Source organism: Sorex araneus, chromosome X (genome assembly GCF_027595985.1).
Source record: "Sorex araneus isolate mSorAra2 chromosome X, mSorAra2.pri, whole genome shotgun sequence".
Taxonomy (NCBI): Eukaryota; Metazoa; Chordata; class Mammalia; order Eulipotyphla; family Soricidae; genus Sorex; species Sorex araneus.
This window is the reverse complement of record NC_073313.1, coordinates 31,416,055-31,437,871: the sequence shown is the minus strand read 5'-3', so window position 1 is coordinate 31,437,871 and position 21,817 is coordinate 31,416,055. Positions and strand designations below refer to the sequence as shown.

At 40.9% G+C, this 21,817-nt stretch overlaps 1 protein-coding gene across 9 annotated transcripts in view; it reads left to right on the top strand.

The window, feature by feature from the left end:
- The window catches only part of TAB3 (TGF-beta activated kinase 1 (MAP3K7) binding protein 3), a 67,877-nt gene that overhangs the window by 17,893 nt on the left and 28,167 nt on the right, over window positions 1–21,817 (top strand). For 5 of the 9 annotated variants that reach the window (XR_008627364.1, XR_008627365.1, XM_055122367.1 and 2 more), the window contains exons 3-6: window positions 7,878–7,964; window positions 8,643–8,766; window positions 14,879–15,070; window positions 19,443–20,898. Coding sequence is in view for 7 of the 9 variants with exons in the window: in XM_055122367.1 (XP_054978342.1) it covers window positions 14,969–15,070; window positions 19,443–20,898 (1,558 nt within the window). In the remaining 2 variants the exon portion in view is untranslated. The remainder of the gene's footprint in view (window positions 1–7,877; window positions 7,965–8,642; window positions 8,767–14,878; window positions 15,071–19,442; window positions 20,899–21,817) is intronic. The other 4 variants (XM_055122369.1, XM_055122368.1, XM_055122370.1 and 1 more) reach the window with 2 other exon arrangements.

Below are 21,817 nucleotides of genomic sequence, written 5' to 3'. Positions count from 1 at the left end.
TGAGCACATGCTTCGCATGCTGATTGCCCAGGTTGGGTTACTTGCACCAAATGGTTCCCGGGGTACCATCATGAGTGACCCCCAAGCACAGGGCCAGAGTAGCTCCTAAATACCACCAATGTAGCTGCCCCAAAAAGATCTAAGAGGAAGAGAAATACCTGCCCCAAGGAGTAATTGGGACTGTTGCATATGTTCATTATCCAACTTTCTAGTTTTTATTGTAATTTTTCATAGGCTCAAATCCATGTTCAATAAAATTGAGTTGTGGTGCTAGAGCGATAGCACAGCGGGTAGGGCGTTTGCCTTGCACGCGGCCGACCCCGGTTCTAATCCCAGCATCCCATATGGTCCCCTGAGCACCGCCAGGGGTAATTCCTGAATGAAGAGCCAGGAGTAACCCCTGTGCATCGCCGGGTGTGACCCAAAAAAACCAAAAAAAAAAATAAAAATTAAATTGAGTTGTATATATGATAAAGCTAACATTATGAGCAAAGGAGAATATGCATTTTTAAATCATATTGCTTTGGTAGATATCAGAAAAGACTATATAAACATACCGTCTTTGATTCAGTAGTTTCTTCATGCTAAAGAAATGTTCTTACTTAAGGACAGAGCCATTATACAGCAGGTAAGGTACTTGTTTTCCACACAGCCAACCCAGTTTCGATCCCAGCATTCCACGTGGTCCCCTGAGCACTGCCAGAAGTGATTCCTGAGCACAGAGATAGGAGTAGTCCCTGGGCATCGCCAGGTATGGCCCTAAAAAAAACCCAAAAACTTTTTAAATAATATTCCCACTCTTTAAACATATTTACTATTAGAACATATGTCTGTGTCATGAAACAAGATGATGTTTTGAGACCTTTTGAAGAAGTATGGGCTTTTTTTTTGGTTTTTTTTCCTTAGGAAAATAACATTGAGCATTTAGTACTGAACATTTTGCTAAATGTTTTACATGTTTTTTCATTTGATATTTTTTCCAGATTTTGCCATTTTTTATTTTTAATTGAATCACAGTGATATATTTACAAAGTTGTTCATGAATGGATTTCAATCATATAATGTTCCAACACCCCTCCCTTCACCAGTGTGCTTTTCCCACCACCAATGGTTCTAGTTTCCCTCCCATCGTCCCACCACCTGTCACTATGGCAGGTATTTCTCTCCCTGTCCCTCTATCTCTCGCTCGCTCCTTTTGGACACTATGATTTGCAATACAAATACTGAATGGTGTATATATACATATATGTATATATACTATGTATACTATGTGTGTACATATATGTATACATATGTATATATGTATATATCCCATTACCTACTTGGTAATAGGTCCTCTTTAAAGGTTTGAAAGCATTCACTAGTGAACCCATCTTCTGTTTTTGGGAAGACTTGGTTACCATTTCAATTTCCTTGACAGTGATAGGTCTGTTCAAATATTCTTATTTAATTTCCTCTCTAACCCACTGGTTGTTCAGTAGTGAGCTATTTAATTTCCAGGTGTTTGATTTGGTTTTCTGCTTCTGTGTGTGATTAACATGTATTTAAGTGCATTATGGTCTGAAAAGGGCTGGATTGATAGCATGGTGGGTAGGGTGTTTGCCTTGCATGCGGCCGACCCAGGTTTGATTCCTCTGCGTCTCTCGGAGAACCCGGCAAGCTGTTGAGAGTATCCCGCGATATGCCAAAAACAGTAACCACTAGTCTTACAATGGAGACATTACTGGTGCCCACTCGAGCAAATCGATGAGCAATGGGATAACAGTGATACAGTGATGGTCTGAAATTGTAGTTGATACCATTGATATAAAATCTTCTTGATTTTATATAGGTATGTTTTGTGGCCTAGCATGTGGTCTGTTTTGAAAAATGTCCCATGTGCACTGGAAAAGACTGTATATTCGGTTTTGGGGGAATGAAAAGTCTTGTACATATCTACTAGCCCTCTCTCCTCTATTTCTTCCTTCAACGCCAGTATTTCCTTGCAGAGTTTTAGTCTTGTTGATCTATCAAGAAGTGACAGGGCAGTGTTGAAGTTTCCAACTACGGTGTATTGCTGCCAATGTCCTCCTTAAAGTCTATTAGAAGTTCTTCTAAGTATTTTGCTGGTCCCTCATATGGTGCATATATGCTTAGGAATGTAATTTCTTCCTGGTGTACATATCCCTTGATTATTAGGAAATGGCCTTCACTGTCCCTTCTAACCCTTTTCTGTCGAAATCTATGTCATCGGGTACTAGTATGGCCACCCGTGCTTTTTTTGCAAGAGTTGTTTGCTTGAAAAATTGTTTTCCAGCCTTTAACTGTGAGTCTGTGTTTACTCTGACTATTCAATCCAACAGAATGTTGGATTCAGTTTTTTAATCATTTTTCCACTCTGTATCTCTTAATTGGTAACATTGAGAGAGATTATTGTCATGAGGTTTTGTGCCATCTTTCTATAGAAATTTGTTGTATTTGTGGGGTTTGTCTTTTTTTTTTTTTTTGCTTTTTGGGTCACTCCCTGCGATGCACAGGGGTTACTCCTGGCTCTGCACTCAGGAATTACTCCTGGCGGTGCTCAGGGGACCATATGGGATGCTGGGAATCGAACCCGGGTCGGCCGCGTGCAAGGCAAACGCCCTACCCGCTGTGCTATTGCTCCAACCCCTGTGGGGTTTGTCGTGCCTTACACCAGCCCCTTCAGTCCATCTTTGAAGGTTTATTTTGATTCTCTGAAGTTTCTGAGCTGTTGTTTATCCATGAAGTTGTATACAATTCCTTCAAATCTGTATGAGAGTCTAGGCAAGGTAAAGTACTCTTGGTGAGGCGTTCATTTCAGTACATTTTTTATCTATATATCCCTTCATTGACCTTGAGCCTGGAGAGTTTCATATTCTAGATCTGCTACAAATCTAAGGGATGATCCTTTGTAATGTCCTTCTTTGATCTTGCTATTTTCAGTATTGTATCTCTATCGGTGATATTTAATGTTCTGATTAGGATATGTCTTGGAGTCTTTTTATTGGAGTCTCTTTCAGCTGGTACCCTTTGGGCTTCTTGGATCTGGATGCTTGCGTTTTCCAGCTCTGGGAACTTTTCCGAGATGATTTCTTTAACTGTTACTACCTAAGTGGGGTTGCCTCCCTGTCCCTCTGTGACTCCAATGATTCTTATGTTGTTCCTCTTGAATTCATACCATATGTCTCTTACCCAAACTTGAGCTATTTGAGGTCTTTTTCCATCTCCTGTTGTTGCCTTTGTGCTTTCTAGAGTGCATCTTCAAACGCACTGATTCTGTCTTCGGCAGTTATTAAATGATTCAGGGCACCCATTGAGTTCTTCATTTCATTTACTGAATTTTTTATGATGACATTTCTGTTTTTAGTTTTCTTATTTCCGCTCTCATTTCCTCCTTTATTTTATTGAATGTCCGTTTCACTGTTTGAGCTCGTTGAACATCCTCACCATTTCGTCTTTGAATTCTTTATTAAAGAGATTTTGTGTGTGAGTATTCCATGTTGGGGCTTCAGGGCTCCTATCTTCCTCCCCCCCCCTCATGGTGGGGTTCTGCGTGGTCTTCTCATAGTGCCTGTGGCGATTTGGGGCTGGTGATCTCTTCGTTCCCCTTCTAGGATAAACCCTTCCTTTTTGGTGTTCCTTTGTTACTATGTGGAGCTACCTTGGAGGTGGATCTTATGAGTTATAGTGGGGGAGTATAACTGGCAGCTGCTGAAAAAGCCACCCCCTTTACCTTTCTGGCCCTGGGTGGGGCTTAGCAGAGATCAGTGGGTTTGAATCCCGCACTGCTGCCTCCTAGGAATTTGCCAATGGTGTGCTCAGCTGCTTCTGTCCTACCGTGGCTCCCGGGCAGGAAGTATGGGTTTTGTTTGTTTGGGGCCACAACCAATGTTATTTAGTGGCTACTTTCAGTTTAACTCCCAGTTCAGTGCTCGGGTTCACTCCTGGCAGTGCATGGGGAACCATGGGATACAGGGGTTGAATTGGTTGTCCTGCATTCAGAGCATGTGCATTAACCCTTTAGCTTATTCTTAATTTATTTGGGGGGATGTTTTTCTTGGGGCAGTTTTCAGGGCTTAATCCTGGCTCTGCCAGGGTTCAAACCCAGGTCAGCTGTGTGCAAATATGCTACCCTTTGTACTATTTCTCTGGCTCCTTCTTAGTTTGGCAAGTTTTTTAACGCCTCTCGCCTTCAATATAGGTAGTCATCCTGGGTTCAGGGTTCGGGATTGCGGTTTCTAAAAACCTCAGCACTGTCGATGCTTTGGGCTAAATAATTCTTTGCTGACAGAATGCACTGTACTGTGTACAAGTACTGTGTCCTCTGTACTGCACAATGTTTAGGGTTGTGGGCCTCTGTTCACCAAATGCCAGTAGCACCCTGCTCTGTCAAACAACTAAAAAATGTCAAATACACCTGTAGGGCGTGCAATCTATCCGGTTGATTGTATAGATTTGATTTCAGCATCATAGTTTTATTGCTTTCATAAGAAGAAAAGCAAACCATTCTTTATATCCCAGCTTAAATGTTATCTTGTTCGTGAAACTTTCTTCAGTGCTCCTTTTTCTTATCCCACATTAATTGTTTATCTGGCAAATTCTTATTATAGGATTCTGCCCTACTCTAGTAACTACTGGTCTGTGCCTCACTTTTTAAGGGTCTACACCTTCTGTATTTCCAAACTCAGTGACGATTTTATTAAATAAATGGATGGCACATTCAGAACAAGTGTCAGGCTAGTAATTGCTAAATAAATGATTGTGGTGTGTTTGTTCCTCTTTCAAAATCAGTTTTGTTAACTTTTAGAAGGCAGGAGTCCTCAGTAAGATATGAGGAAGCTCATAAAAGACATGAAGTCTGCATTTGAAAATCATAAAGTCACAAATATTTATAAATATCTCAGCTTTCATATCAGGAGGTTTCTCAAATATGAGGTAATTTGAAAGCTGCCATTGATTCTATTGAAAGTAAACATGAAAGGTAGCAAATTTTTTAATTTAATTTTTTTTGCCTTTTGGATCACACCCGGTGATGCTCAGGGGTTACTCTGGCTCTCTGCACTCAGGAATCACCCCTGGGGTTGCTCAGGGGACCATATGGGATGCTGGGAATCAAACCTGGGTTGGCCGCATGCAAGGCAAACATCCTCCCCACTGTGCTATCGCTCCAGCCCCAAGGTAGCAAATATTTTTCACATAATCTATGCTACCTTGCCAGATTCTGAGACAGCAGTTTATAATAATGGGTATTTTTAGAAAATGCATTTTAATAACGATTTAGTACATAGATACACCTCAAACATGTTTTTAATTAATATTTGCCTTTACTGTGTGTGAAATACCTTATATTTTCTATCATTCCTTTTTTTCCCATTAAATATTTGTCATCACCCAGTAAATTTGTAGCATAGGTAGCAGCCCACCATTTGAAAGCCATTGTTCTAAGGAATATCTTTGAGTAATGTAGAGGTAATCTACTTCTGACATGTGTCACCAATGGGTTGTCCCATTTTTTTTAATTGGCTGTCCCATTTTTCCTTCCAAAAATAATGTCATTTTTGATGTGTGCCAGTCTTTGGTATTAGATAATCTCATAGTTGTTTTCGTTTGCATTTCCCTGATGATTAGTCATTGTGAACCACAGTGCGTAAAAGGATAAACTTTGGGGACGAGAGAAGAAAAGTGTCTTGGGGTGGGTGTAAGGAGCTGGGGACATTGGTGGCCAGAACTGTACACTGGTGAAGGCATGGGGGATGGGATATTGTATGAAACTCAATCATGAACAACTTTGTATCTGTATACATGGTGTTTCAGTAAAATAAATAATGCCATTTTAGAATTGGCACAGCTTTGGCTGGAAAAGTACTAGAGTGGGTAGGGCGCTTGCCTTGCATGTGGTTGACCCAGGTTTGATCCCTGGCATCGCATACAGTGCCTGACCCTGCCAAGAGTGATTCCTGAACACAGCCTGTGGCCCCAAAACAACAACAAAATCTTTGACACAACAAAGACCTTAGAACACATCAACCACGGCCAGTTAGATTTCCAATTTTTTTAATGCTTTGTTAGTTGCTCTAAATATTTAGTGTATACAGTGGGCTGGATCGGTAGCACAGTGGGTAGGGTGTTTTCCTTGCACGCGGCCAACTTGGGTTCGATTCCCAGCATCCCATATGGTCCCCTGAGCACCGCCAGGAGTAATTCCTAAGTGCAAAGCCAGGAGTAAGCCCTGTGCATCACTGGGTGTGACCCAAAAAACAAAAACAAATTAGTGTATAGCTGTATCACTGTCATCCTGTTGCTCATCGATTTGCTTGAGTGGGCACCAGAACATCTCCATTGTGAGACTTGTTGTTATTGTTTTTGGCATATCGAATATGCCACAGGCAATTTGCCAGGCTCTGCCTTGCTGGCGGTATACTCTCGGTAGCTTGCCGGCCACTCCGAGAGGGACGGAGGAATCAAACCCGGGTCGGCCGCGCACAAGGCAAACGCCCTACCCACTGTGCTATCGCTCCAGCCCTTGTAGCCACAAGAGCATATTTGTTTTTCATGCCCAATAGTGAGAAATCCTAGAGGATAACAGTTATAAATTAGAACAAAAAGATAACAGTATTATAAATGCTAAAAGTGGTAATTGACATATAGTAAACATACCACAAAGGTTCAGGTGCTTGTCTAGCATGCAGCAGCTGCTGTGAGCCTGATTCAAATCCCAGTTCTGAGTACGCTGCCCCGTTCACAGAGCCAGATGTGGCCCCTGAGCACCAATAGCTGTGTCCCTCTCAGCCCCACACAAGAAAATTATACTCATGTAGGCTTGTTCATATTTGAAATGAGGTTAACATAACTGAAAAATGAAAAGTATGATAAAGAGCGAAAATGGAGTAAACTAAGTGTTATTTTAGCTTTATTGTAGTTATAAAATGAAGTTTAATTCAAGAGGATTTGAATTTGACAGTGTTAACAAATTTGAAATTTGAATTCACAATGGCTTTGGTATGTCAGTCTTTGCCCTACAATACAGTTAACATTGAATTACTGGGTTTACCTGGAATAAAGATGACTTTGTGAAGGATAGTGGAAATGAATGCTCCTTTTAGGCTTGGAGAGAGGGTACAATGGGTAGAGCGCTTGCCTTGCAAGTAGCTGACCTGGATTTGATCCCTGGTACCCCACATGGTCTCCTACACACTGCCAGAATTGATCCCTGAGCACAGATCAAGGAATAAGCCTGAACACTGCTAGGTGTGGCCCAAAAACAAAGAGAATGTTCATCTGTCAAATTTATAAGGTTACTATCCTATGTATCAATTGCTCTGAGTGGAATAGAAATGGGTTTTTAAATAGTTATACTATTTGACTGTTTATATTTGCTTGGTGGGCCTGACTTCGTCTTTCTCTAAAGAGAATTATGGTGCGGGAGACCCCAGACTGTTAAGTCACTACCAGGTGGGGTTGAGAAACCTTGAGAAAATAAACACTGAACTGTTCTGGACTATCATATCTTCCCTTGGAGACCTTCCCAGTGATACTGCAACCCCCCAGGCTCAACCTGGTCAGCCTCAGGAAACTGCAGGGCCAGGGACCCTATGCCTGCCTGGAATGCATCCCAGCCCTTTGAACTATCTCCCAGTCCCCTCTTTGTGTCTTCTTGAACTATTGGTCTCTTCTGTGGCATAACTTAGATTTGAGTTTCTATAGACATTAATTTGGCATAAAAGAAAAGATTGACCTTGGTGGGGGAAAAAAACCACCTGCATGTAGCATACTGTCTGCTATTACTTAAAAGACACTAAAACTCTTGAGTTTTTTTATTTAATTTTCCATATTGATGGGGAAGTTGTCAAAGAGTAACTGTGTACTCATTTTCTCAGATTTTCAGGCTACTGAAAAGAAGGTGCTTTCAGAGATGGAGATGTGAATAAAATTCCTATGCCAGGGCTCATAAGCCATCTTATGAGGTATTTAAAAAAAATTAACAGGCTTTTTTTTGTTTGCTTTGGTTTGGTTTTTGGGCCCCATTTGGCATTGTGCAGGGCTTATTTCTGTCTCTGGGATCATTCCTGAAAGTGATCAGGGAACCATTTGCAAGTGCCTTACATGCTATAAGATCTCTCAGACCTTAGACTTTAAAAGAGTAGTTTTTAATTTACACTAAATGTGAGATGATAGTACACATTTCCCATATACCCCACACCCAGTTTCATGTATCACTCCAACTTACATTAGCAGGGTACCTTTTTTGTTTTTTTTAAGAGGCCACACCTGGCGCTATGCTTGGTTTTTACTCCTGGCAGTGCCTGGGAGACCACGTGGTGCCGGGGATCAAACTTGGGCTCTCAGATGTTTAGCTCTGTGCCCCAGCATGGCATGTTTCTTAAAATTGACCAGTATTGGGGCTGGAGCAATAGCATAGCAGGTGGCAGACCCGGGTTTGATTCCCAGCATCCTATATGGTTCTCTAAACACCACCAGGAGTAATTCCTGAGTGCACGAGCCAGGAGTAATCCCTGTGCATCGCCGGGTGTGACCCAAAACCAACAACAACAAAAATTGACCAGTATTAAAATACTGTTATTGACTAAAGTCCCTACCTAATTCAGACTCAGGTTTTACCTACTGTGCTTTTTCTGTTTCAGGGTCTTGCCAGGATACCAGATTGCATTTACTCATCATGTTTCTTTAGGCTCTTCTTGACTGGGATTATTTTCTCAGATTTGCCTTGTTTTGATGACCTTGTCAAATTTGAGGAAAACTTATCAGGTATTTTGTGGAGTGTTTCTTCATTGGATTTTTTCTGATGTTTTTTATGGTTAAACTGGGACTATGGGTGTTTAGAAGAACACAGAGGTGAAGTGCCATTCTCACGTTATTACCATATCGAGACTCTCAACCAGCATTTCCCAAAGAGGGCGGTACTCCCCAGTGGTGCTGGAATAAACCGGGGGGTGGGCCACTGTCAGGGGAAGGAGTGCTTTCTGTTTGTTCCCTTAAAGAAGGTAGATTTGCAGGGGTGGGGTGTTGAGTTATTTTTCTTTTTCTGAAAAGGAGGTGATCAGCCAAGTAAGTTTGGAAGCCTCTGATGGAAACTATCAATGATTTCTCAGTTAACGCTGATTTTGGTCATATGGCTAACACAGTTTGTCACCTTTCTCCTCTGTGAGTTCACTCTTTATTACTATTTTTAAACTAACTTCTGTACTGTACTACGTAGGAGAGAAGTAATTATTTGTAGTTCATGTTCAGATATTAGGAAGTTATGGTCCATTTCCTGTGGGTGAGTTGCCTACATAAATTATTTGGGATTCTTCTGCATGGGAGATTTGTGTTTCTTCCCCCATTTATTTATTATCTTTATATTGGTTTGGCATCATGGATGTCCATTTTTTCTTCTGTCCATAATCTGTGTCATAATACTACTTAATTTTGTTGCCATATTTTATCAGCTTTGCCCACTGGGGGCTCTTTTGGCTGGCTCCCGTGACTGCATTGACATGCCCCCAGCATCATAGTTAAAACATATTTAGAGTGCTTCCTTAGCTTCCAGTACCTCCAGGATAATCCAGGCTTGTTCTTTATATCCCCTGCTCTCGTCAGGGATATATCCCCTGATTCCTTTGTATCCCTGACTCCCTTCATTTGAAGAATGCTGTTGGAAATCAAGATCCTGTTGCTGGGTGTGTGTGCTGGTTGCTCCTGCGACAGACTTGCATGATGAAGTTACATTCAGAATTAGCATGCCAGTAGCCTGTAGTGCTTGTGCTATATTATCCTTCATCCTTTCCATGAAACACATTTCAGGTGGCACAGTCCTAGTAAATATGTGAGTGAGTAAAGCAAGGCCATACCTCAGTACCTAGGACACTTAAGAGAAGCGTGGAGAACTAGGCCAGCTCTTCGCAAAGATAGTGAAGCCTCAGCATTAGCAGTTGTTGCCTACTGTGCCTAATCTTCTGGCTTTTCAAAGGAAAGCTAACTAGCTAGACCTTGATGCAAAACTTTCAAGTTTTAATGTGTGGTTCATCTATTCCCCTCCCCACCACCATCCCCAAACATTGCTATGTCCAAACCATCAGTTTGATGGACTGACTCTGCCCACAGATTATTGGCTTATAACTTCTGATAAAATGATTTCAGGAAGTGAGTTGGGATTCTGGCAAAAGTAAAGCACCCAGGGCCATAGCACCACTGCCTTGCATATTTGCTGAACTCAGAACAGCCTATAGAAAAGGAGTGCCTGGTGTTGAGATAGTTATTCCTAGATTGTGGAGAATTGCCAGGTTAGACAGCAAAGGAATCTCTGAGGTAGTTTCTTCTCTGACTGGGAAGAGGACTTCTGTTGAGAGAAATCCCAGGAATTGCTTTTTGACACATATAGCGTACTGCGACTTACAGTACCAGCACACCTGAATTAAGGGGGTAGCTGCACCACAAGAGAAGGCCTGAGTGGGCAGCTACCACTCATTGCTGAGCATCCTGCCTTTGCCTCTTTGTCTCCAGCCTGCCTCCAGGAATTATCATTGCCCCACAGAGCTTACAGGTAATAAGAGCTCCGCCATGCAGAATCTCTTGGCTTACGTGACTTCATTGAGGGCTATAGGGTTTCCACCTCAATGTTTCTTTCTTGGTCCAGGGTTACTGCCTACACAGCTCCACGTTCCACAGCTGTGGCCATATGTGCTTGAGTGGGGTTATTTCTTCGGTATTCTTGGAGTTTGATTGATTGCAGCCTAGCTGTTCCAGTTCACACATTGATTAAGCCCCATACCTGGCATTAAGTTAGTGGACCATAACTCATCCCTCCCAAGTTGTATGAAAAGTAGAGGCCTGTTGTTAGGAAACAGACCAAATGTATGGTATGTTTGTTGCATACATTGAAATATGTGGACAAGAATTGATGGTATGTTTTGATCTGCATCATATCCCAAATCTTTAAAATACTATAATAGTTTTTATATTATAATATAATATAATATATTTTATTATATTATGTTTTAGTTTAGTTGTATTTTAGGGATTAAATACAAAAGTGAATGTGGTGTTTTTAGGGAAATGGGCTGATCTTTTTGGCTTGACTATTTTCTATTCTGTTGGCTTACCCTTCCAGTGAGCAGAAAGGAAATTGCTTCCCCTTCCTCCTGTATTATCTCCCTTCCCTTACCCTTTCTGAGGTTATCTTAGTTCTATATCAGTATCTACTAGAATGTCTTTTTAAAATTTTTATCAATTTTTATTGTATCAGTGACTTTAACTTTTGATTTTATTAAAGCACTGTGACTTCCAAAGTTATTCATAATTGAATTTTAGCCATACAGTATTGCAGCACCAATCCTGTTAACACTGTCAACTTTCCTTCACCAATGTTCCCAGGTTTCTTCTTACTATCCCTCCCGACTCTAGCCTGCCCTCTTGTCAGGCACCTTTCTAAGTTCAGATGTTTCAAGTTTGGGCCTCTGGATTTCAATGCTGACTCTATGGTTTGGATATTTGGCTCTTTCATTCCTTAACACCACCTTTGTGCCTTAATTCCCTAACTTGGCCCTCATTGCTTCTCGTCTGTCTCTTCTCCCCCACACCCCTACTCTTTCCTTCCTTCTCCTTCATATACTCTAGGGCCAATGTTTATCTTGGTATCCTCAAAAACGTTGCATTTCCTTATCCATTTACTCTAAAACACCATATATAAGTGATATCATCCTATGTGTATCCTCCTCCTACTGGCTTACTTCATTAACATGTCTTCCAGTTCCATCCATGTTGCTGTGAATTGCATGATTTCATCATTCCTCATAGATGTATAGTATTTCATTGTGTTTATATACCACATCTTTATGATCCTCTTGTCTGTCATTGGACATCTTGGTTGATTCCAAGTCTTAGTTATTGTGCTGAGGGTTGCAGTGAATAATGTGCAATTCATTCTTTTGAATGAATGTCTTTCTGTCCTGGGGATAGATACCCAAAATTAGAATTTTGGGTCATATAGGAGCTCAATTCTGAGTACCCTTCTTACATTCCACAGGGGTTGGACCAAACAATATTCCCACCAGCAGTGGATGAGGGTTACTTTTTCACACTCCCCCCGAACAGAGATTGTTCCCAGTATTTCTGATATGTGCCATTTTTGTGAGATGATATTGTCATCATTTTATTTTTATTTTTTTCATCAATTTTATATATTTATATTCCATATATGTGTGAAATCTACTATGTATTTTTTTCTTCTGACTTGTCTTCAAAAAAATTCCTTTGAGCTTCTTCCATTTTGTTGTGAATGGCTATATCTTGGTTTGAGATGGGCCATATGGAGGGAGATCTGGAGCTCTTGACAGTCCTCAGGCAACTATGCAGCAGTTTGAACCCAAGACTCCTGCATGTGAAGTATGTGCTTCAGCACTTGGAGCAATCTCCCCAGCCCTCATCTTTTTCATAGCTGAGTAGTATTCCAGTGTGTAAATATGCTATGTCTCTATGCAATCATCTGTTAGTGAGCATTTCATTTGGCTGCTCTAAATAACATGGTAGTAAGCACTTTGATCAGACCCACTGGTACTGTGGGTGAACAGAGCCATATCTGTGGTGCTTGTAACGAGGATATATAGTGGGAGATGGAATGTGGAGCATTGCAGATGCAAGGCATGTGCTCCATCCCATTGAGCAATCTCCCAGGCTCTAGTTTTTATTTTTGTTTTGTTCGTGAACCACATTCAGTGTTGCTGGGGGCTACTTCTAGTGCCCTGGAAGATCCTGGGGATCATGCAGTGTCGGGGGTTGAACCCTCGCCTGTAGCTTGCATACACTCTAGTCCTTTAAGCAGTTAATGCTTCTATTAAAAAGACTTGACCATAAAAATCTAGTGAGTGAACTCATTAGGTATTGGAGATTGTAAGCATATATTTCACCTTTTACAAAAGAGAAATTTGGGACCAAAGAGATAACTCAAAGGCAATGCTGGAAAGACTGGTTTTCCTGGAAGCTCCTGACCATGGAGCTGAGAGTAACCCCTCAGCCCTATTCCTCCCCCCTCCTCCCAAAAAATTTAAAAGTGAAATATGGATTAAAAGATTAGAGGTTGGAAAGAAATTACAGGAAGTAATTGCACGTAACCAACTAGGGTTTGATCCCCAGCATCCCATATGGTTCCCTGAGCCCACCAGAATTCCTGAGTGCAGAGCCAAGAGCAAGCCCTAAGCACTGCCAGGTGTGGCTGAAAAAGAACAGAAAAAGGGCTGGAGAGATAGCACAGCGGGTAGGGCGTTTGCCTTGCACGCGGCCAACCCAGGTTCGATTCCCAGCATCCCATATGGTCCCCCAAGCACTGCCAGGAGTAATTCCTGAGTGCAAAGCCAGGAGTAACCCCTGAGCATTGCCGGATGTGACCCAAAAAGCAAAAAAAAAACCAGAAAAGTAGATCAGTTAATTGAACCTTGATACAACCAGTTGTTATATTATTTTGTTATCAGCTTAATATTTGCCTGATGTACATGCTTTCCTAGTGTCAGTGAGGTTGAGTGTTTCAAAGTGCACCCCCAAGTCCTGCCGTCTTAGTGCATGTGCCTATGGCACTGGAACTCAGTGAAAGCTGAACTAGGCAGGTCTGATTGATGGCAGATGACCAGTGTCATCTTTGAAAACAAGATTTTGTATTTGCATTTTTGTTTGGTTGTTTTAGACTTTGGGTTTCCTTGACTCAGTCTTCAAACTCTTTGGTTTTGAAGGTCATGTAGAATGTAAGGTCTGCAGGGCATACATCATCAAATCTCTATTGCCTGTTTTATACTTTCAGATATCAAAATGATTATTCTGGTTTAGAGGAATGATGTGGTGGTTTAGAGGAATGATGTGGTGGCCTTAAAAAACCAAATTTTATAGATTTTCAAGACTAGAAAACTAGACTAATCTTGCTGCTACTTTTTATTTTGTTTATTTATTTTTTGCTTTTTGGGCCACATCCGGCAATGCTCAGGGCATAATACAGGATTCCGGGAATCGAACCTGGGTCTGCCATGTGCCAGGCAAACGCCCTACCCGCTGTGCTACCGCTCCAGCCCCATATGGTCCCCCGAGCACCACCAGGAGAAATTCCTGAGTGCAGAGCCAGGAGTAACACCGAAGCATCGCCGGGTGTGACCAAAAAGAAAATAAAAATGATGGGGCTGCTACTTTTTTCATGTTTATTTTTGGTTTTGGTCCATATATAGCAATACTAAGGGCTACTCCTGGCTCTGCACTCAGAAATTACTCCTGGCTGTTCCCAGGAGACCATATGGGATGCCGGGGATTGAACCGGGGTCAACCCACATGCAAGACAAGCACTGTACTTGCTGCCCCCTCTCTCTGACCCCATTTACTGATACTTTTTTTAAAAGCACTAAAATGGAGCTGAAGCATTGAGATTTGAGGTGGTGGTTATTTTTGACAGGAGTGGGAGTGAGGGGGTTGTGTTGTTTTGCTGTGGAGATCATGCCGAGTGGTGCTGGGAGTTGGGGGCCAAATCCTGAGACGGCCTTTCAGGTCCACATGCAGCAGTGCTGAGGGCGTGGAGGGCATGAAGCGTCAAGGGTCAAAGCTAAGGTTTATACAAACTCAAGTGTTTAAGTCACCTCCCTGGGTGGGAGTGAAACCAATTGCGGGCTGTTAGAAGAGAAGTCTTATTTTTTGGTTTGGGGCCACACCTGGCTGTACTCAAGGGTTACTTGAGGGACCAGATGGTTTCATTCCTGACACCCCGGTCTTTGACTCCATTGAACTTGTTAGTTTTTCAACTTTGGAATTTGGTATAACTTAGTTGAATTCTGTCCATTTTACCAAATTGTTGCTTTCCATTTGAATATGGTGAAATGTCATTAAACCTAACTCTGATTTCTTTTACTAGAAAATGACTGCAGTATTGGAAGATCACTACTATTGGAAGGCTGCTTAGCATCCATTTCCTCAGAGAAACTTGACCACCATTTGTTCTGGCATGGCGCAGAGCGGTCCACAGCTTGATATTCAGGTTCTCCATGACCTCCGACAACGTTTCCCTGAGATTCCCGAGGGTGTGGTGTCTCAGTGCATGTTACAGGTAGATCATCTACTAATGACAGTGTACTGAATTAGAGCTTCCCTTATTAGAGCTGGATTTGTGTTGGGACTGTAACTCAGTTAAGTTTGCTTATGGAAGGTGGTAGTCGGGGGAATCTTTAGAGCCAGAATTTTCGACCTTGGTGCTGTTGATATTGTGGACTGGAAATCTGTTGTTAGAGGGCATCTGACTTGTGCATTGGAGAATTAGAATCATGTCTGGCCCTCGTTCACTGGGTCCCGGTAGTTTTTCCTCTGAGTGACTACTGAAAACATCTCCAAACATTGCCAGATATTTCCAGGGAAGCAGAATCTCCTCCCTCCGTCCATTGAAAATTGTTGATTTGAGAAAAGTGAAGGCCTGATTTAACAACAAAAAGTTTCTTCACATTTCACTTCCTACTTGGGGGGGGGGCGTCTTATCAGTCCTCAGATTGTTGAGAATAGGATTTTGAATCTCAAGTTCATCATTTACATATTTTTAGCTATATATTTTGAGCCTATTTTTAAGAAGTCTGTAGTGAGTCACTCCCTTTCTTGCTAGTTAGTAAATGCTTACTTTTTAAGAGCCAATTTGATCTATAAGACCACTTTTGTTTAATCACTTTTTATGTAGTATTCTTTGGAAGTCATTCAGTGATGAGCTATAAATGTCTTCCCATTCAAGAGGCCACAGAGAAACAGACCCCGTTGAGTTTTGCATCATGCTTCAGGATCCCTAGAATCTCCGTATTTGGGGTTAAGATGTTTTCTTACCTAGTTAACTTGAGAATAGTACTTTTTAATTTTTATTTATTTTTGTTTATAAATTTAACTTGAGGCACCATGGTTTACAATAATGTTGATAGGGTTTCATGCATAGAACATTCTCACTCCACACCCTCCACCGAGGTGTCTGCTTCTCTCTACCATTGTCTCAGGCCCTCCAGCCCCATGCTAAGTTCAGGTCTGTAGACCAGTTCTTAGACTTTGTTGCCTTTAGTTTGTTTTTGTTTTTAGCCACACCTGGTGATGCTCAAGTGTTACTCATGGCACTGCACTCAGGAATTACTCCTGGAAGTGTTCAGGGGACCACATTCGGGATGCTAGGGTTTGAACCCAGGTCACCCACATGTAAGGCAAGTGCCTTACCCACTGTACTATTGTTCTGGCCTAGACTTTGTTGCCTTCGGGCATTTATTATTTCCATAGTGTGTCTCTATAGCCCGCGTATGAGGGAGATCATTTCTTCTCAGGGAACAGTACTTTTTCTTGCTCACTGGACCTGGTCATCTACAGCCAGTTCACTTTCTACCTTACTGTGGAATATGTAAATTCTACCTTAACGTAATCTGCACACTTTGTAACCTAAACCTATACAAAGCTGAGAATGATTGCAAACTGACTCATAGAACATGGCAGTAACAGAGGTGTTTCCTTTACTTGCAAGTCCCTCTAGCTGCTGCAAATTTGCCTGTTTTTTTTGTCTATTTCTAATCTGAATTAAGCTCTTCAGCTTGATTTTGGTCTCTGGTAGACCAAAGGTACTTCTAAGTGAGTTTAAACAGTTTAAACAGTTTCTTTAGAGGTTTTACCTAGCTTGACCCTTTCTTAAAAATTTAATTTCATTTTATCTTTTTGTTGCCTATATTTTTGTTTTGCAACTAAAGTGTCTTCATCTTGCTTAACTAAAGTAACTTTAAGTTCAACTCAATGAGGGGCCAAAGAGATAGTACAGTGGGTAAAGAGCTTGCCTTGCGCAAAGATGGCCGTGTTTGATCCCTGGCACCCATACTGCCTGGAGTGATCTCTGAGCATAAAGTCATGAATAAGCCCTGAGCACCAGTGGGTGTGACTCAAAAATAAAAATTGAATTCAGTGATGTTGATAGCTTTCACTGTCCGAAGTCTTAATTTCTTTAAGGTTAGTAGAGTGTAGTTGTTCTGGAATTGCATGGAATTGGATTAGTAGATTGTAGTAGTTCTCTATTTGCATGTAAAAGACAGACCTTAAAGTTTCCTTCTGGACTTCATCTTTTAATTTAGGGTGGCCTTTTTTAGGAATATGATCCCCTTTTCATACTTCAGTTGAGGATCACTCGATTTTTTTAGGAGTATGGTGTCTCTTGCCCCAATATTTTCTGAAGTGCTCATTGATTTCTTAAATATTCTGACTTCTTTATCTAGTTAAATATTTTGATTTCTTTAACTGCTATTATACTGTTTGATAATTTTTTTCTGCTTTATCTTTGGAGTGGGGGGGACTCACCCTTACTGGAGTTCAGGACTCTCAGGGGAGCGATTGTCATTAGCCAGGCTGACTAATTCCACATAGCAAAAAAAAGAAATTTTAGAATTAGTAAAATGCCAAATAATAAAGTCCATAACTGCTGTAGGTTTCAAATAAAACTGTTTTGTTTTCCTCTCTATCCACAGGTTTCTAATAAACTGTGAAGGGAGTGCTTTATTTCTACATACATTTCTGTTCATCACTTCCAGTAATACTTTCCAGTTGACAATCAGTTTGAACCCTCCAGATTTGCTTATTTAGCCTTTTCCCTATGATCAGTATGATTTCCATGCAAGAAGAAAGTCAAAACACTGAGCTCTTATTATTTTTTCCTTAATCTTCAGTAAACCTTTTCCTGTGGCTCCAAGTGTTTTATGTTTTATTTTTAAAGTATGTCAATATTAGTACTAAAATTTTATAAAAGGAACAGGATAAAAGTTAGCCATGGAGGAAAAGAAACTTTTTAAATTTCTGAAAATTCATTTTGCAAAAGCTTGCTGTATTGAATCTTTTATTTTCCAGCACTTCATTCTATATTAGAATGCGCTTTGGCCTAACATCCTCTCCCTTGAAATTACTGTGTTATTGTGGAAAGAGAACTGGGAGTCAGAAGACCAGGAATCTAAAACTGGCTCTCCAGTTAGCTAGACAAGTTCCGGTTGTTAAACCATGTAATTTGCCAGGTGTCTTTTTCCTCATCTGTGAGAGTTGAATATGAGTAGAAAAGCCATAAGAGTTCCTCCACCTCTAAAGTTGTCCTTATTTTAGGTTTAACTGTACTTATGTCTCAACAAAAGTAAAATTTCCCCCATTTTTATATAGAATCTATTTTTTACTCTAAAATAAGCATATAGGGGCTGGAGTGATAGCACAGCGGGTAGGGTGTTTGCCTTGCACGAGGCTGACCCAGGTTCAATTCCCAGCATCCCACATGGTCGCCTGAGCACCGCCTGAGCACATTCCCGAGTGTAGACCCAGGAGTGACCCCTGTGCATCGCCGGGTGTGACCCAAAAAGCAAAAAAATAAAATAAACATATAGTTGTATGTCCATATGTGCCTGTCTGAATGTACGTTTAGGAACTACAGAGGATGTCACAATAATTAAAAAGCTTTTATACACAATTTCAAAGGCAATGAATGATACTCTTCTCAGCTAATACGGTTACTTGTAATTCTGTATGTTAATGGAAAATTGCCTTATGTATTAAAATCAGAAATGCCAGACTTTTTTTTAGTTTAATTATTGTCAGAACCTCAGAAATGTCAGCTTATTGCTACCTTGTTATTACCATCTTTGTTTCTGTGTGCATGGCTCGAGAACATCTCAAATCCTTAAATGATTTTTGGAAATATACCAAACATTGTTTCAGTAGGTAAAATCTTATGTGATTGGGAGTGTGAATGGTTTTCATTAAGGCCACTGAGACCTAACTTTTGTTAAACTACCATCACTTCGACAAAGTCCTGGAACTTTACTCATAGTTCAAATATGGATTTAGTTTTTGGTTTGAGTGGCATATTTGTAGCATTAAAAGCTTTGATAATAATAGTTGAAGTTATATATGGATGAAATTTGGTTTAAAGTCTGCTTTAGAATTTATATCGTTTGACTCTAGAAATTTTATGATAATTTCCCCCACCACTGTTGTGGTTTCAGTACCTTCTGAAAACTAAAGCATGGCTATTTTGATGTTTATCACTTTAAATATTAATGATGGATATTACTTATAGTTGTATATTTCAGCACTTGTGATGAATCCATTATTAGCTCAGCATTTAAATTTGTTGAGATGAAGCAAGTGTGAGTCCTGGATTTGAAGTTAGAAAACTTGGGGTTCAATCACAGTATTCATCACTAAGTATTTTACATTTCTGTGGCAATAGCAGTAGTGGTCATACTAGTAATATGAGCTAATTGTAAAATAATAGGAATTATTTGATACTTGCTTTTCAGGATTGATGGCCATGAAGCTTTTGTATGTAGACTACCGTAGCCTGCTTATTCTTTGGAAATTTTATATTTGCATAAAACAGGTAAAGTTTGACATCACTATGGACAATTTGTTAATTTTTTCCTATGTTCATTTATTATTTGTTTCACTAGAACAACAACAATCTTGAAGCCTGTTGCCGAGTCCTTTCCCAGGAAAGCAGTAAATATTTATATATGGAATACCATAGTCCGGATGACAACAGGATGAATAGAAATCGCCTTTTGCATATTAATCTGGGTATCCATTCCCCTGGGAGCTACCACCCAGGAGATGGAGCACAGCTTAATGGTGGCCGAACACTGGTACATAGCTCAAGTGATGGACATATTGATCCACAGCATGCAGCAGGTAAACAGCTAATATGTTTAGTTCAGGAACCACATTCAGCACCAGCTGTGGTGGCTGCTACTCCCAATTACAATCCATTTTTTATGAATGAACAGAACAGAAGTGCAGCTACTCCTCCTTCACAGCCACCTCAACAGCCATCTTCCATGCAAACAGGAATGAATCCATCTGCTATGCAAGGGCCTTCACCGCCGCCGCCTCCTTCATACATGCACATACCTCGGTATAGTACAAATCCAATTACTGTTACAGTATCCCAAAACCTCCCTTCTGGACACACCGTACCAAGAGCTTTACAAATTCTTCCACAAATTCCAAGCAATCTCTATGGGTCTCCTGGTTCTGTTTATATTAGACAGACATCTCAGAGCTCATCAGGAAGACAAACGCCTCAGAGTATGCCATGGCAGTCCTCACCACAGGGCCCAGTGCCTCATTATAACCAACGTCCTTTACCTGTTTATTCACATCAACCGAACTATCAGCCTTCTCAGTATTCTCCCAAACAGCAACAGATCCCTCAACCTGCCTACCATTCACCACCTCCTTCTCAGTGCCCATCACCCTTCAGCTCTCCACAACATCAGGTGCAACCTTCCCCATTGGGCCACCCAACTTCCCACATCTTTATGCCACCGAGTCCTTCAACTACACCACCCCACCTATATCAACAAGGACCTCCTAGCTATCAGAAACAGGGAAGTCATTCAGTAGCCTATCTCCCGTACGCAACCCCTGGCTTATCCAAAGGATCCATGAAGAAGATAGAAATTACAGTTGAGCCCTCTCAAAGACCTGGGACAGCAATTAATAGGAGTCCTTCACCTATCAGTAACCAGCCGTCTCCTCGGAATCAACACTCGATGTACACAGCTACCACACCACCTTCAAGTTCTCCTTCACGAGGAATATCAGGTCAACCCAAACCTCCATTTAGCGTTAATCCTGTGTATATTACGTATACACAACCAACTGGACCTTCATGTGCTCCATCACCATCTCCACGGGTGATACCAAACCCAACTACAGTTTTTAAAATTACTGTCGGCCGAGCAGTGACTGAAAATCTTTTAAATTTAGTGGACCAAGAAGATCAGTCTGCAGCCCCAGAACCTATTCAGCCCATTTCAGTAGTACCAGGCTCTGGGGGGGAGAAGGGGAGCCATAAATATCAAAGGAGTTCTAGTTCTGGATCCGATGACTATGCCTATACCCAAGGTAAGTCTAGCCCTTTAATAAAATTGAATCTTCATGATGAGTCAGCAATCTTGCATTCAAAGTTAAGTAGCTTATATTAGTTATTCCATTTGAATTAAATGGTATTTATTAAATATTGGAAATAGTATGAAGAATAAGGTTTCTTAAAAGTATGGTTAGGGCTTCAGATATATACAGACTTCGTATTAAAATATGAAAATGTAGGCTTGGCAACTGTGACCTAATAAGATTTGGTGGGAAGAATATTCATCAGGAGAAGAATAGAAGTGAAGTCGATATTGTCAAAATTATAATGTAGGATAAGGGTGGGCATTTTATCAGGGTGAAAGAATTTGTTTTTGGTCCGGGGATACTGGGGCCACAACCCTCAGTGCTCAGGCGATTAGAGGCAGTGCCAGAGATGGAACCTGAGTTGGCCATATGCAGGGCAAGCACCGTAAGTCAGTATTGGCTCTCTGGACCAGAATTTGAATCTTGGTCCAGGGAGTTAGCTAAAAAGGACTGAAGCACATGCAGAAGCCCTGGGGTTGATTCCCAAGCAATGTGTGATCCCCAGAGAACCACTGGATGTGATGTAAAAATCAATCAGTAAATTAAAAAAAAATCTAAAGACATTGGGCTGAAGGGCACAATAATAATAATAAATAATAATGTATTTGTAAAAAGTAGGACTGGAAGCACCAAACAGAAAGTACAGCAGCATGCCTTGCGGGTGGCACACCTGGGTTCAATACCTGGCACCCTGTATAGTTTCCTGAGCCCAGCTGGGTATGGCCCCAAAACAGACAGAAAAGTAGGACTGAAAAGAAAGAACATTGTTGGATTAGTTAATGGTAGGTGTAACTAATAATATAAAAAAGAATTTTTAGATAGTTTCTAGTTTCAAGAAACCTGAGATTTTAGTATTCTTTTAGTATAG